At 43.9% G+C, this 14,814-nt stretch overlaps 1 protein-coding gene across 5 annotated transcripts in view; it reads left to right on the top strand.

Moving 5' to 3' along the window:
- Positions 1 to 14,814, top strand: part of KLHDC8A (kelch domain containing 8A) — a 74,933-nt gene that overhangs the window by 27,815 nt on the left and 32,304 nt on the right. For 4 of the 5 annotated variants that reach the window (XM_069238542.1, XM_069238543.1, XM_069238545.1 and 1 more), the window contains 3 exons: positions 9,827 to 9,991; positions 11,880 to 12,095; positions 12,229 to 12,330. In XM_069238542.1, coding sequence (XP_069094643.1) covers positions 9,827 to 9,991; positions 11,880 to 12,095; positions 12,229 to 12,330 — 483 coding nt within the window. Of the gene's footprint in view, positions 1 to 9,826; positions 9,992 to 11,879; positions 12,096 to 12,228; positions 12,356 to 14,814 lie in introns of all 5 variants that reach the window. The other variant, XM_069238546.1, reaches the window with a different exon arrangement.

Genomic DNA, 14,814 nt, shown 5'->3' with positions numbered 1-14,814 from the left:
GGTGGTGGTGTATGCAGCTGCTCAAGTAGTCTGGTCCTGTGTTATGCGTATGTGTGCATTCAAAGTTTGAATTGGCTGCGCTTGTCAACAGAAGCTTTTTGAGGTGCGGTTTGATATGGGTGGCGGCGTTGTCTGTTGAGTATGTCTTGCTGAGTTCTGGATGGTCTGGAGTCTGTATGAGTTATTTAGATGTTCCACCACAGAGTTTTTCCACAGTTGAGTCTGCTGGAGATGAGTGCTTGTGTGACAGTCCATCTGTTGTTGTGTGGCAGCAATCTGAAGATCTTTTGCTGCATGCATAGAATGCGAAAGCAGGTGGTGCTCACTGTGCTGATTTGTGCCATCATGTTGACCTTGCCATCTAGAATCATTCTATGAATCTGGGTGTTGGTCCTAGCTCCACCCGGCCACCAGGTGGGTCCCATGGGGAGGTCTTGTTGCCATGTCAGAACTTTCATCTTGTCGGAGTTAAGCTTCAGGCATTTTGTTTGCATCCAGTCTGCTACCATTGTCATGCAGTTTTTGAAAATGGTTCTGGTGTTGGTTGTCCTCTCCGTCATGGAGCGGATGAGTTGGGTATATGACGGTCGTTTTCTGTGAGTGGATGGTATTGGCGAGTAGTGTCATGCACACAGACGCCATCACCAGCGAATTAGAGACACCAAAAAAAAAACAGTTGTGGACTGCATTGAAGGAAGCTCCAGCAGCAAGGAGATCTCAATCTTCAAGGATTTTGCCTCACCCTCAGCCACTATCGATAAAATTGCTGCCTCCCAATAAGTCTGGGTGACGACCTATCTAACTTCTTCCACAGCAAAATCACAAATATCAGCAGCAACTTTGCACACCAACCCAACTCCAGAGATCTCATTACTAGCCTACCCACTACCAACCAAGACAGAGCCCCCTGAACAAATGTACAACCCTCAACAAACATGGCACAATGGCAGTTGTGCGGACCATCCACTCAGAGGCCCCAATGAACCCATGCCCCCAATACATCTATAACCTGGGAACATCACCAATCAGCACCACCCTAAGCCACACATCACCACGTCCATCATGTGGGCCGCTTTCCAGAAATAATGGAAATTTTCAGTAACTGCAGCACCAAAACGGCACTCATCATAGCCACCGGCAACTTCTGACTCATGTCCGTGCTCCCCTGAATCAACTGACCATCTTCCGACTCATTTCCCTGCTCCCTTATCCAGCCAAAGTGATTGAGAAGACCATTAACAAGCAACTCACAACCCACCTCGAACTTCACCATCTTATAGACAACAGACATTCATGATTCAGTAAGAACTGCAGCACCAAAACGGCACTCGTCACAGCCACCGGCATTTGAAACATCCTGAACCAATTAGAAACAGGCCCTCATCCTGCTTGACCTCTCTGGCACTTGACACCGACTCCCACAACACCATTATCATAAGATTCCACAAGATTGGCATACAAGGATCCGCTCTCAAATGGTTCTGTTTGTTCCTCGCAGGAACAACCCAAAGGGTCGATCCGCACAGGAACCGCCCAAAGGGTCAGGCTGCCAGCTGCCACCCTTACCATCAGAGACCAAGAAACTGTTATGCAGTATCCTACTGGGAACATCCCTCAGCCCCACTCGTTTCAACATACACATGACACCACTCGCAAACATCATCCGATCACAAGACATTACTGTCATCTCCTATGCGGATGACAGTCAACTCATCCTCTCTCAGATGGACAAAACAAACACCACCAGAACCAGCTTCACCAACTGCATGACCCTGGTAGAAGAGTGGATGTGAAACAACTGCCTGAAGCTCAGCTCTGAAAAGATGGAAGAACTGGTGTTCAGCAACATGACCTCCCCATGGGATTCCACTTTGTGGGCGTCAGAGTTAGGACCAACACTCACGCCCACAGACCACGTAAATAATCTAGGAATCATCCTAAATGACAAGCTCAACATGATGGCTCTAGTCAGTGCAGTGTGCATGTCCTGCTTCCACATTCTATGCATGCTACGAAAGATCTTCAAATGGTTGCCTCAGAACACCAGAAAGACCATCACACAAGCACTTGTCACCAGCAGGCTGGACTACGGCAACACTCTATGCCACATTCTTCAAACACTGCCTACACAGACTCATGACCATCAAGAATGCAGCCTCAAGACTCCTACTCGACTTCCCACTCTACATTCACATTACACCACATTTCAGGAAGCTTCACTGACTAAACATTCACAATCACAGCCAATTCAAATGTCTTATGCACACATACAAAGCCCTACACAACACAGAACCTGAATAGCCGCATACACTTTCACTAGCCCACCTGACACCTACTCTTTGCCTCACTCTCACTCGCTCACACGCCCCGCATCTGCAAAAGTAAAACTGGAGGTCGCTCTTTCTCCTACTTCATACCGAACACATGGAATGACTTCCCTCAACACATCAGAGCCTCCTCCTTAGTTATTGAGTTACGCAAGAAGCTGAAGACCTGGTTCTTTATACAAGCACCTTGAGACCTCATACCTACACACCTTGCCCCAAACACCTGGATACACTGTTACGTGATTAGTGCATTATACTAATCAACATAACATGTATATGTTGAAGAGTGGAGGGCTGACGGGCGAACCCTGTGGGACTCCACATATCAGGTTCTTGATATCTGGGGTGAAAAGTAGCAGCCTGATTCTTTGGGTTTTTCGATTGAGGTAGGAGCAGACCACTTGGAATTTGGTTCCTTGAATGCCAATCTTGTGAAGCCTTCTCATGCAGGTGAGGTGGGAAACTGTGTTAAAGGCTGCAAAGAGGTTAATCAGGGAGGGTGCTGCTGTTTCTCCTCATTTCAGGATGGTTTGAATGTTGTCGGTTGATGCGATCAGTGATGTTTCAGTGCTGTGGTTCTTTCTGAATCCTGATTGAGTGTTGTCCAGCAGCTGGTGGACCTTAAGGTGGGATCTTAATTACTTGCTGGTGGCCTTCTCAGCCACTTTGGCTGTATAGGGCAGTAGAGAGATGGGTCGGAAGTTGTTCAGCTGGTTCAGGTCAGTTGTGGGCTTCTTGAGTACGTTGTGATTTCTGCAAGTTTCCATTACTCAGGCAAGGTGGCGGTCCTGATGGATGTGGGGGTCAGAGTGATGCTGATTGGTGATGTTCCCAGGTTGTAGATGTGGTGGGGGCAAGAGTCCATTGGGGCGCCCCTGAGTGGATGGCCCAGATGATTGCTGCAGTGTCGCTGGTGAGGGTTGTCCATTTGGTCAGGTGGCAGTCTTGGTTGGTGGTGTGTAGGTTAGCAATGAGTTCTCTGGGGTCGCGTTGGTGTGCAAAGTAGCGGCATGGTGGAATTGAATTTGATGGTGTCGCTGGTGGTGAATATGGGGTCCAGTGTGTGTCCTGCAGTGAGTGTTTGTTCTGAGACTAGCTGGGTGAGTCAGATGTTGCTCAGGCTTTCGAGGAATGCTGTGGAGCATGTATCCTTTCTGTCTTCTAGGTGAAAGTTGAGGTTGCTGAGGAGTAGTTAGGCTATGGAGTCGATAGTGAGTAAGGTGATTACGTTTGTGATGAGGTTAGCGAAGTTGGCTTGCGGCCGGTCGTCAAGTGAGGGTTCCATTCAGCATGACATTTTCAGAAACCTGCACCTTGAAGTGCAGGTGTTCCATGAATGGGGCGTTGTTCTCTGTGGCAGTAGTGCATCTGATGGGCTCTTTAAAAATGATGACAAGTCCTCCTACTTGCTTGCAAGGGCAGTCCTGTTGAGCGATCTTATAGCCCACTGGGACAGTTGTGGTGATGACGGGGGCTAGTGTGGGGTTGAGCCAGGTCTCGGAGGTGAAGAGCATTTGCGGGGCCTGGGCCTAGACACTTACGCAAATACTCTGTATGATACAAAAGAAGGCACTTTGATGGAATTCTTAAGAAAAGCATGGTATAAGATTTTTAAATTATGATAGTGTTAATGGTAAGCAATTAAATTTGCAGATAAAGTGCAGGAAAAGCCCTGGATGAAATGGCTTAAAACTGACAGCACACGGAGAGAAAGCAGAAGGGTGAACATGTATAAATCTGTAAATGCAGCGAGATGGCCTCAAAGGGAAAATGTGATTAAAGTAGAACTTTTATAATGTTATGAAAAATGTGCTGGAAAACACATGCTCTCAATGAGTGATTTTAGAAAAAGAAAATAAAAGTTTCTGAGAAGCACACATGTGGAAGGATAAAAGTAGCCAATCAGGGAGGTGGTAAACAGATATGGTAAATGGGGGATGGGTAGGCTAGAACAAATCAAACCTTTAAAACAATATGTGAAAAAGCAAAAATCCAATTGAAAGCAATGATCAAAATTGGTTTCATACTATTCGTGAAGGATCAACAATTTTCTGCTACAGTTGATTGATAATTTAACATGTTTTTCTTGCTGATTTTGTCTTACGTTTTATTGATTAATTGAATGCTTTCCGAAGTGTCGTACTTTTTTTAAACAGAATAATTTAACATTGTGAAGAATTTACAGTATCTGAGCTTTGTATTGATATTTCCATTCCTAGAAATTATTTTTATACGTTTATAACTGTAATTAAGTAACTAGGAGTCGGGTTTTCTTTTTCCTATTTATAACTTCAAGTATGTTATTGTTTTCTCATCTATGTGTTCTCTTTTTATGATCACTTTCATATGGGTGTCTTTTCTCTAAGGGCTGTGAGCACTTTTAGAGGATTTATTGAGAATATTTGAAATAAAGAGAATGTTTTTTCCTCTTTTCATTTTGAGATAGATCACAAACTCTGACAAATATCTAGACTCAATTATTTTTTTATCAAATGGTCTTTCCTCTACAATAATTTGATTCTCTAATTGATTTAAAACCTGCCACTTTGTGTGGCTCTGCCTATGGATGGTTTTAAATTGTTAAATGTGAATTTAATATGAGGTATCATATTCTAACACGTGTTCTTTTTGGTCTTTATTATTTTCTTTCTTATCTTATTTGTATCTGTTATGGGTTTTGCACATTTTCTGTTTGTGTTAAATGGCATCATTGTCAAATAGGTCTCCTTTTTGTATTTTGATATTTAGTTATCCTTTTCGTCTTATTCCGACCTCACATGGTACTCGGACAAATAGCTAGACTCAACAATTTTTTAATCAAATGATATTTCCTCTAAAACCATTCCATTTTCTAATTGGTTTAAAACCTGCCTGTTTTATGGATCTGCCTAGGTTGAGTTTAGGCCGAGCCCTTCAATACTACGCCACATCTTTATCTTGATTATTTTGCTCACAAAACCGACTGAGAAAATGAATGAGATGTCTATTTTGTAGATGCTAAATCTGCTTTCATTGTAATGAACTCCCCGTTACTGTTATCTAAGTTGGCTGAGTTGAGTCTATGTGTGGTTTGCTGAAGCTGATACTGGCTCTACATCTGGACACATGGGCTCAGGTCAACATCACTTGGGGCAGGGAGTGGACAGCGGGTGGCAATACATGATGGCCATAAGTAGAGTTGTATGCTTGCCGCCCATCCACAATTCGCCCACTGCCCCTTTGTTTTTCCTGTCTTTATACAACCTCCAGTCTGCCCTACAAAAGGTAAATAGCAACCCACCAAAACTAAATAGTGTCACTGAAGTCACTCCTTTATGCAGAAGAGCTAGCTATCTTTGACTGTACACTTACTGGGTTTAAACGGAATTTGTAAACCTTAGAAAACTACTATAGTACACATCATTGTAGTATTAATATTAGCAAAACAAAGTTGACGCAATTTAATAAATTATTACTATAAAATAGAAATAATTCAGGAGTAATTATCAATGATAGTAGAACTATTAATGTTCATGTGCAGCTTGTTTACTCTAGGACCCTGGCTGCAATGTTCTACTATTATGAATTTAAGTATTTATATGTGGTAACTCAAAAATTCTCTTACTAAAGGCCTATCTAGCAAAAATTGTGTTGATTGCCACTTATAGCTTTCCGACACTCACTTTTGCGAAACGGACCATTTATCAAAACTTTTCAGAGGACACGCATTACGAAGAACCTTACATTTTGACACAAAAGCCGGATTTGCTGCATTATTGCTAGAACTAGATTTGTATTCTCTTATGCTTCTAAAGTAGGTAGGCCGCATTTATATCCTCTCTAATTAGGAGAGATGTTTATTCAGTTATGGCTGACTTCCCTATGGATCCATGCTGAGCAAAACTGGTTGTGCCTTCTGTGTATGACAGAAATTCAAGCCCCCATGATGAGGTCAAGGCTTGTTTTTCGATCAGAAGGCAATCCTTCTGGGTCAAACCCTTGCATCATTGTAAAAGTCACTGAAGCATGTTACTAATGTCGTTCATTGGTGACAAACGCTTCATTAAAAATAAAAACTGCCTGACTCATTACAATTCCAAAGAACTCAGTAAGTAGCTAGTTATTTGTTTAAACTGTCTGAATCTGATCTGTTCTCGGAATACTTATTATCTTGGATGAGGGTTCAGTATAGCCAACCCTAATGCCAGTGCTGCTGCCAACTGCATAAGCTGAACTACCTGACGCACATTATTTTGCTATGCACATCGTATAAGAAAGACATCGAGGACAAAAGTCTTCAAACCTTCGTACATTAAGGCTGAAATTCGCTCTGTTGTATCAGCCTTCAAATGTTTGTCAAACTTGGAGCATGACAGGGAAACAATTGCACTGTCAAGTGCTTGTAAGAAAAGTTTCTTGTAATTATGTGAAGTATTGTGCTAGCTTAAGTTGTGCTTTCTTTTTACATTAGTGCCCCTTTTAAAGCATTGCTGTTATTTAGTTTTTATCAATTTTGAACAGATCATTAGCACTTACTCAGTGTTGCAGCATGTGTTTATTCTTGGATCTATTTTGTAAATCGAAAAATCTAAATCAACAATATTTTCAAATTTCAGTTTGAATTAATACTTTTCATTAAATAATTTCCCATTAAGGAATAAGTATATTCCGTGCAAAATCTATAAAGCCACCTCGGGGTTCTGGTGACATTAACTAGCCACAGAAAATGCACTCTTTTTGTTTATTACATGGCTGTATTTACCTCTGCAGACGTCTACACCAGTTTTGAAATGTCCTCCTCCCAAGATTTATGTCAGAGCCTCAGGCTTTGGTCTGTAACAGATGAGAGAGTTTAGAACAAGTGGTATAGTCAGCGGCAGAAGATTTACAATCTTACTGGACCCTTGTACCCATACAGGGTGGAATGTTCAGAATTATACAGTGGGAAACTCAAATAAAAACCTTGGAATTCTGAAAAAGGCCTGAACCAGCCATTATCGTCCCTGTGCTGCTCCATCGTCAGCAGCGCTTTGAACATTCCAATGTTTTATCTCGTTCTATTACTCTAATAGCAGTGGTTTCAAAAACTGTGATTCACAGGACTTTTGTCCTACCTACAAGGTAATGGCGGTCCAGTGATGACTTTTCAAATGGCTTTCTAAGGCCTTGTGAGAATAAGGTCTTGAATGGCGCTGTAATCCATAACACCTGGTTGTCAGCTCTGTATAGAGGCATCAGGTTAATCTATATGTTGGGGAGGATCCAGTCTGTCCTGAATTTACCAGCAGATCGCAGAGAAAGAACTATTTTTCTGTGCCTAGTCTGCAGAGGATACGTAATTGCCTTCAAGCTCGTTGGCTTAACTTGAATTCTACATAAAAAGAAATCCTTGTGGAACCCAAAGAGCAAATTAATGTTTTTTCTCAAAGCACCCTGGTGTGTTAAATCTGGCACTTCCCTCAGCCTCTGTACCAGCGCTCAGAGACTGAGGGTTGTGACTGACGAATATCTTTCCTTCTCTTTCATGAATCACATTAATAGAAATGTAATGGGATTTAAATGTCCTTGAAGATCTAAAGCCTTTTAAATTGATACTCCATTCAAACATATTTCCTGTCTGGAGCCAACCTCCTGAAGCCTTTGATTGTGGGAAGGGTGAAAGTAACCATAACTGCAGCTTTCTCCAATGTTTCCCGCAGCCCTGTGGAATCCAGGACTTCTGGTTGTCAGGAGGCCAGGCATCCATTTTACTACACTGTGTGTTGGCTCAGGTTAGACAAGCTATGCCTTCGAATGACCTTACAGTGAAAGCTAAGGGGTGGCTGCGCAATCACGATGCTGCACCCCTTTGAAAAGGGATGTCCTGTTTCTAGGTCTTGACGGCAGGCAGTTATTGTGGTCTGTAGGCAGACCTATTGTCTACAGTATGCTTAGAATGGGCTTTGGGTCAACTTCTTGGTCATGGTTGGATGGCTTTGTAGAATATCTCAGATGTGTGTTCCTCGTTTGATTGCTTTCCTTCCTGTTCTTGTGACACCGAGGTGTATTTCTGTCACACATTGTTCTGAATGGATGAGTTGCATTGTTCTCCTGTTTACTTAAGGGGACTCCTTATGTTGAGCCTAATTGACAGTGCAGCCGTCTGGTTGCAAAAGACCTATTTCGGGTTACTGAGAGTTTATCTAGGCTCACAGCAGCCCATTGCCTGCCATTGGTTAGCTTTATTATCTTTTGCTTGATTGTTATTTGTTGGCTTTCCATGCTGCAGCTTGTCAGTCTTGTGTTTGCCCATCCCCTGGAGTGTAGCCTATTTCCCATCTGTCTGATTAGCTAGCTTTTATTACTTCCACTGCTAACTTTTGTCAAACTCATTTTTATTTTACCATAACCACTCCACATGAGTGCATGCGTTTACCGGATGTCTCCCTTGTGTGCTTTTCCCCCCTCCCGCACTCTCGTTGCTCTTGCTTGCCCAGGTGCTTCTCTACCCCAAGTGGTCCACGTTGCTCTCTCACCCATGTCTTCCACTTCCCCACCCATGCTGTGTTGCTCGCTCTTTGTTGTGTGCTTCTTTGCACCCCAGTTGCTCTCTCTCTCCTGTGTGCTTCTCCCTTTGCACCCGTGTTGTTCTCAGTTGTGTATTTTTTAACCTGTCAAACTCTAGATCGGGGCTTCGTCATGAAGACGTTGATGATAACGCTAATTATAAAATGCTGTCACAGTTTTGGGGGGTGGGTACCCTTCTCTACCAGTGATGATCTGTGGCAGGAGGCAGGGCACGTTGTGACTGTGGTCCATCTGCAAAAATTTTAGTGCAGCGCCTTCATGTTGTCCCTGGCACATTATGAATGTAGCGGGTCTCGGTTGTGTGATGTCGGAAAGTACTGTAAGCCGGGGGAGTCTGTGCGCGTCTCCGCCATTCTTGGGGAAGAGCTCCAGCGGCAGGCGAGGCTCTGCCTTCGTCATCTCTGTACTAGACCGCGAGGTCGCAAGAGATGAAAAGATTTGTTGTGTTATTGGAATCGGATGAGTGCTGAGCTCCTGCTGCTAGAATGTGCGAACTACAACAGGGCGATCGATGAGGGACAACTAATGGCCGTGCGCCATCGATCGACCAGACACGCATCATTTGTCCCTCGTCCACAGTCCTGATCTGCGTGATGGAAAGAGGTGCATTGGTTTGCGAGGAAACTGGGAGACTTCCCGAAAGATTGATCTGTGGTAGCTGATAGCCTGAAAGGCCCGTGGCAGCCAGAGTCCATATTACGGCAGAGCCTGTCCCCAGGCCCTTCCGTTAATTATACCTCCCTCTAGCTGCCTCTTCTCTGACGCTAGCGGCCTTTCAGCTGTACCAACTTACCCAAGGGGGCTGCATTTGGGGGCGGGGGGTGTCTCCCAGCTCCCACTCCCTCCAGTATCCTGCTCCTAAAAATTGGGCAGTATGACCCTCGGTGGAGCAGATTGAACCGCGGGGCCCAAAGCTTTCAGTCCTCATGACTTTCCCCTCTCTTTCCCTTCAGACTGTCGAGTCTACGCTGCCGGCGGGATGGGAATGGACCTGCGACCGCACAGCCACCTGCAGCAGTACGACATGCTGAAAGACATCTGGGTGCACATGCCCAACATGCCAACCCCGCGCTACGGGGCCACCTCCTACCTGCGTGGCACCAAGATCTACGTGCTGGGTGAGGAAGGAAGGAAGCTTTTTTTTTTTTTTGGGGTGGGGGGTGAGGGGGGTGGCGTCGTCAATTAACGTGTATTGTAAAATGTTACTTTTTTTTTGTTAGACCTAGCACTACTTTATTACTTAAAAACAACACGGTAGATCATTCGAAACATAAAAAATACCTTTACTGCAATTAGAAGGTTATCGGATTCATAGGTGTGTGCTAAAAATGAAACCAGCACGGAAAGAAGTAGAGATCAAAACTGGCAGAAGAGCCAAGATGAAGGAAGTGATACATCGTACAGATGGTTAACATGGAACCATAAGCGGTACGTGAGGTTTAGAGCTATGACTAAGCCGCAAAATTAAACCACCATCGGCTTTCGCAGCACGTTCACCTCTAGGTTGCACCTGACGCTGGAGCTGTAAGGTAACGGAAAACTCGTTTTCTTTCTGAATACCTTTGTTTCTACTCAGAACTCCAGATCTTTACAGAAACTATGCTACATTTAATGTTCTACAGATATAAATGCACGAGCAATTTAGTAACGGAATAAGCAGAGTATCTTTAAATGTTACAGTGGTTGAAACATTGCTACTTTGAAACTATGCAGCGGGGATGAAAGTATAAAAATATTTCAGAGCTGCAGGGATTGTGTGGTTCATGCAGTGGGATGCTGTGAGGTTTAGTACTTTGCAGCCGCCCATGGGATTCAGGACAAACTCAACTGGTCTGTATCTCCATCGCTGCTGGCTGTGGTATGCTTGCACTGGTACCCTAGGGTGCCTTATGACTCTAGTCTGTATCTCCATCATTGCTAGTTGTGGTATGCTTGCACTGGTACCCTAGGGTGCCTTATGACTCTAGTTTGTATCTCCATCACTGCTGGTTGTGGTATGCTTGCAGTGGTACCTTAGGATGTCTTATGACTCTAGTCTGTATCTCCATCACTGCTGGTTGTGTATGCTTGCACTGGTACCTTAGGATGCCTTATGACTCTAGTCTGTATCTCCATCACTGCTGGTTGTGGTATGCTTGCACTGGTACCTTAGGATGCCTTATGACTCTAGTCTGTATCTCCATCACTGCTGGTTGTGGTATGCTTGCACTGGTACCTTAGGATGCCTTATGACTCTAGTCTGGTATCGCCATCACTGCCGGTTGTGGTATGCTTGCACTGGTACCTTAGGGTGCCTTATGACTCTAGTTTGTATCTCCATCACTGCTGGTTATGGTATGCTTGCACTGGTACCTTAGGATGCCTTATGACTCTAGTCTGTATCTCCATCACTGGCGGTTGTGGTATGCTGCAGTGGTACCTTAGGGTGCCTTCTGAGTCTAGTCTGTATCGCCTGTATCTCCATCACTGCTGGTTGTGGTAGGTTTGCACTGCTATTTTTTGGGTGCCTTATGATTCGGTTCTGTTTCCATCACTGCTGGTTGTGGGAGGGTTGCACAGTTGTCTAAGTTTGCTTTATGATTCTGGTTTGTATCACAACTACTCTTGGTATCAATAGGGTTGCACGGGTACCTCAGGGTGCCCTACGATTCTAGTTTGTACCAGCATTGCTGGGGGTGCCAGTAAGTTTGCACTGGTACCTTGAGGTGCCCTATGATTCTGGTTTGTATCACCGTTACTGCTGGTTATGGTAGGGTTGCACTGATTTTCTTAAGGTGCCCTATAACTCTGGTTTGTATCTGCATTACTGCTGGTGTCGGTAGGGTTGCACTGGTACCTTACGGTGTCCTATTATTCAGATTTGTATCTCCATTGCTGATGGTGCCACTAATGTGAGTTTCTCAGCTCCATGTTTATAAAGTATCTGTGTCTAGACTTAGGCAGTAACTCACTTTCTACGAGGGCTATAATGTGCCTGACATTTTCCTTTTTTTCGTCTTCACACAGGTGGAAGACAGTCTAAATATGCAGTCAATGCCTTTGAGGTGTTCGACATCGAGAACCGATCATGGACCAAATTCCCCAGCATACCCAACAAGAGAGCCTTCTCCAGTGTGCTCATGACTGATGAAAACCTGTACAGTTTGGGTGGCCTGCGCCAGGGTGGCACTTACCGACGCCCCAAGTTCACCAAGACCATGGATGTCTTCAACCTAGAGCAAGGTGAGCAGGAGCTTTGAGTTAAAAAGGAACAACATGGCTATCTGGTGGATTTCCAATTCAGGTCACTGGATTCTGTTCAAGAGATTTTAGTTCTGGAACACTTACACTGCTGCTTCTGTCTTCATATCTACAGGTGGATGGGTAAAAACTGACCGATCTTGTTTCCTGAAGAATAGGAGAGCAGACTTTGTTGCTGGCTATCTGAAGGGGAGAGTCGTCATTGCTGGAGGACTTGGTGAGGATTGACAGAGTGGCAATGGGTAAACTGAGACAATCTCTACAAAAAGTGAAGAGGAAAAGGGCAGTGGTTTGGGAATCAATGGAGGCAGTAAAGGTGGTGGAATAAAAATTGTCAGTTGGAGGCAGCAGGGAGTAGGCACAATAGAGATTCTGTGAAAACCAGAGGTCTTTGAAAAGGCTAAAGTGCCAAGAAAGGGAACAGGAAGTCCCCGACTCCAAAGGGCCTCATTAACACTAATCTGAATATAATAATAATAATAGAAAATAATAAGACAGAGAAAAAAATGTATTTTAATTCAGTGCGTTTTGCGACGTATGCAGTTTGGTTTGGCAGTGGTCTAGGCAGCACATCTAGGTGACGAGATGGAACTCATTCCTTGGAGTACGTGTGACAATAGGATGATTTCCCCTCCACCCCCCCCCACCACCACCAGACCCACATGATTGTAGACAATGGACAAGCTAGGGTGCCCCAGAAAACTAGTAGGACCCACTTTTAGGTGAGGCCTTTTGATCTACTAAGGTGCATTGAATGCATGCCAGAAAAGGCAGGGACGCATACGTATAGCCCCGAAGAAGGCCCGACTCATATGGGCTCTTTGTGAGGGCCAAAACATGTTGGCAAGAATATGGGTTGATTGAGATAATAACACTCAATTAAAACCTTGTACTGATTTTTATTAAACCCATGATATCCTACCAATAACTAGTAGTTCTGACAGGGTACACTTTGAGGTTTTTACTTTCTTACTTTGTTCAACTGGATCCCTGCTTTATCCAGAAAATATATTATATAAGAACTCCCATTCATGGTAGAGTCTGCCCTGGTGGTATTACCCTACCAAGGTGTGGATATGCGCTGATGATGAAGCATGCCACTGATTAGTAGGTGAGGTGTATTTTCCAAAATCTTGTGGATTTCCCAGTAGGTTTTCTTAGGGGTTCCCCTGTACTTCCTTTCTTTCTGTTAAAAATCCTGGTTGCCCTTTTTGTAATTTACCCAATTCAACTTTATTCTCCTCTTCTAGCAGAGAATTTGCAAGTTGTTTGGTGCTGTGGTTAGAAATGAAAACATGACCTCCTTGGATTTTCTTGGAAAAACCTGTGAATATGAACATAGCAGAAGGGGTCAGTATGAATGTGAGTTGCAGACAAAGCATGAATGGCTGGAATAAAAATGGTGGTGAAAAAGGGAATCGGAGTTAAAGGGTCAGACTCTAGGCCATTACATGGGGTTTGGTATGTTTGTTATTGGATTCTTACATTTTGATTGCAGATAGTGTAAAGATTGGGGCTTCAGATGAGGAGTTATTGAATGTAGGGCGTGGCTGGATATCATCTACATAGAAATGTTTTTAGGGCCTAAAGTGAGGAAATGACACCTATGTGAGTGTTGCACTAAGAAAAGTGGAAATAAACATTAGATCAGACTAAAAGAGGGTGCCTACAGATTAGGCATACAAAAAAGGATCAGTACCAGGGTACTTCTTCAGCACATTAAGGTCCTGTGAACAGCTTGAGTTCATCTTCCTCAACCAGTACTGGATTCTCAGACTCAGGAGACAGTGCCCATGGGTCTGAAGAACACTCTTATGGTGTAAACTATGGTAAGTGGCTTAAACAATCCCAGGGCTTTAAAGTTTCCCAGGTCCATTTGTGAGAATTGATCTAGTTTGCCTTTTCATGTATTGATGAACTACTCAAGACGACCTGGGTGACGTGAGAGCTCTGCAGTCTCTTCCTCTTTAAGTTGCCTAGTGGTCAGCGGAAACCCAACACACCTTTTCGAGTCACCAACAGACACCCTGTCATGCAGAAACCCAACACACCTTTTCGAGTCACCAACAGACACCCTGCCATGCAGGCTCGATAAAGTAGGTTTAGCCAAGGAGTTTTAATTAAAAAAACTAAAGTTAGTGATGGTTACTTAAATCATCAGATTCCCCCACCTTTTGAATATCCTCAAGTACTAGATTGCATCCAGACACTCTTTATAGCTCTCTTATAGTTGGCTTCATCTCTGATCCAGAAAAGCCATATAGCACTACCCTGGCACACAGACGCCAGCTTTCTATTGTTTCATGCCTTTTGTCATAGACTGGACCTGCTCTCAATGATTTTTCATGTTCTATAGCATTTTTACACAATTAACTAAATTTCTAAGTGCATTGCTCGGAGTTCGCTCCACCAAAAAAATCTAGACCGGAACACTGTTGCTCTTGCAATAGACATCTGTTATTTTCCGACATGCACAGGGTCTGTCTGTGGTCCTGGAACTGGAGGACGACTGAATTTTGAAAACACACGTTATCTCAACCACGCCACGGCCATCAAGAAGTGCAAGACCAAACCTCCGATGGGCTGCACATGTAACAGGCATAAGGCCAGTTGAAGTGAAGGTCAGCCTCAAAGTAGCGTTCCTTGGCATCATCCAAATTCTCAGAGAAATAGAAGCACAAGAAGAGAAGGCTACAAGAGA

This window comes from Pleurodeles waltl, chromosome 6 (genome assembly GCF_031143425.1).
Source record: "Pleurodeles waltl isolate 20211129_DDA chromosome 6, aPleWal1.hap1.20221129, whole genome shotgun sequence".
Lineage (NCBI taxonomy): Eukaryota > Metazoa > Chordata > Amphibia > Caudata > Salamandridae > Pleurodeles > Pleurodeles waltl.
The sequence above is the reverse complement of the archived record's forward strand: the minus strand, read 5'-3'. Positions and strand labels throughout refer to the sequence as shown.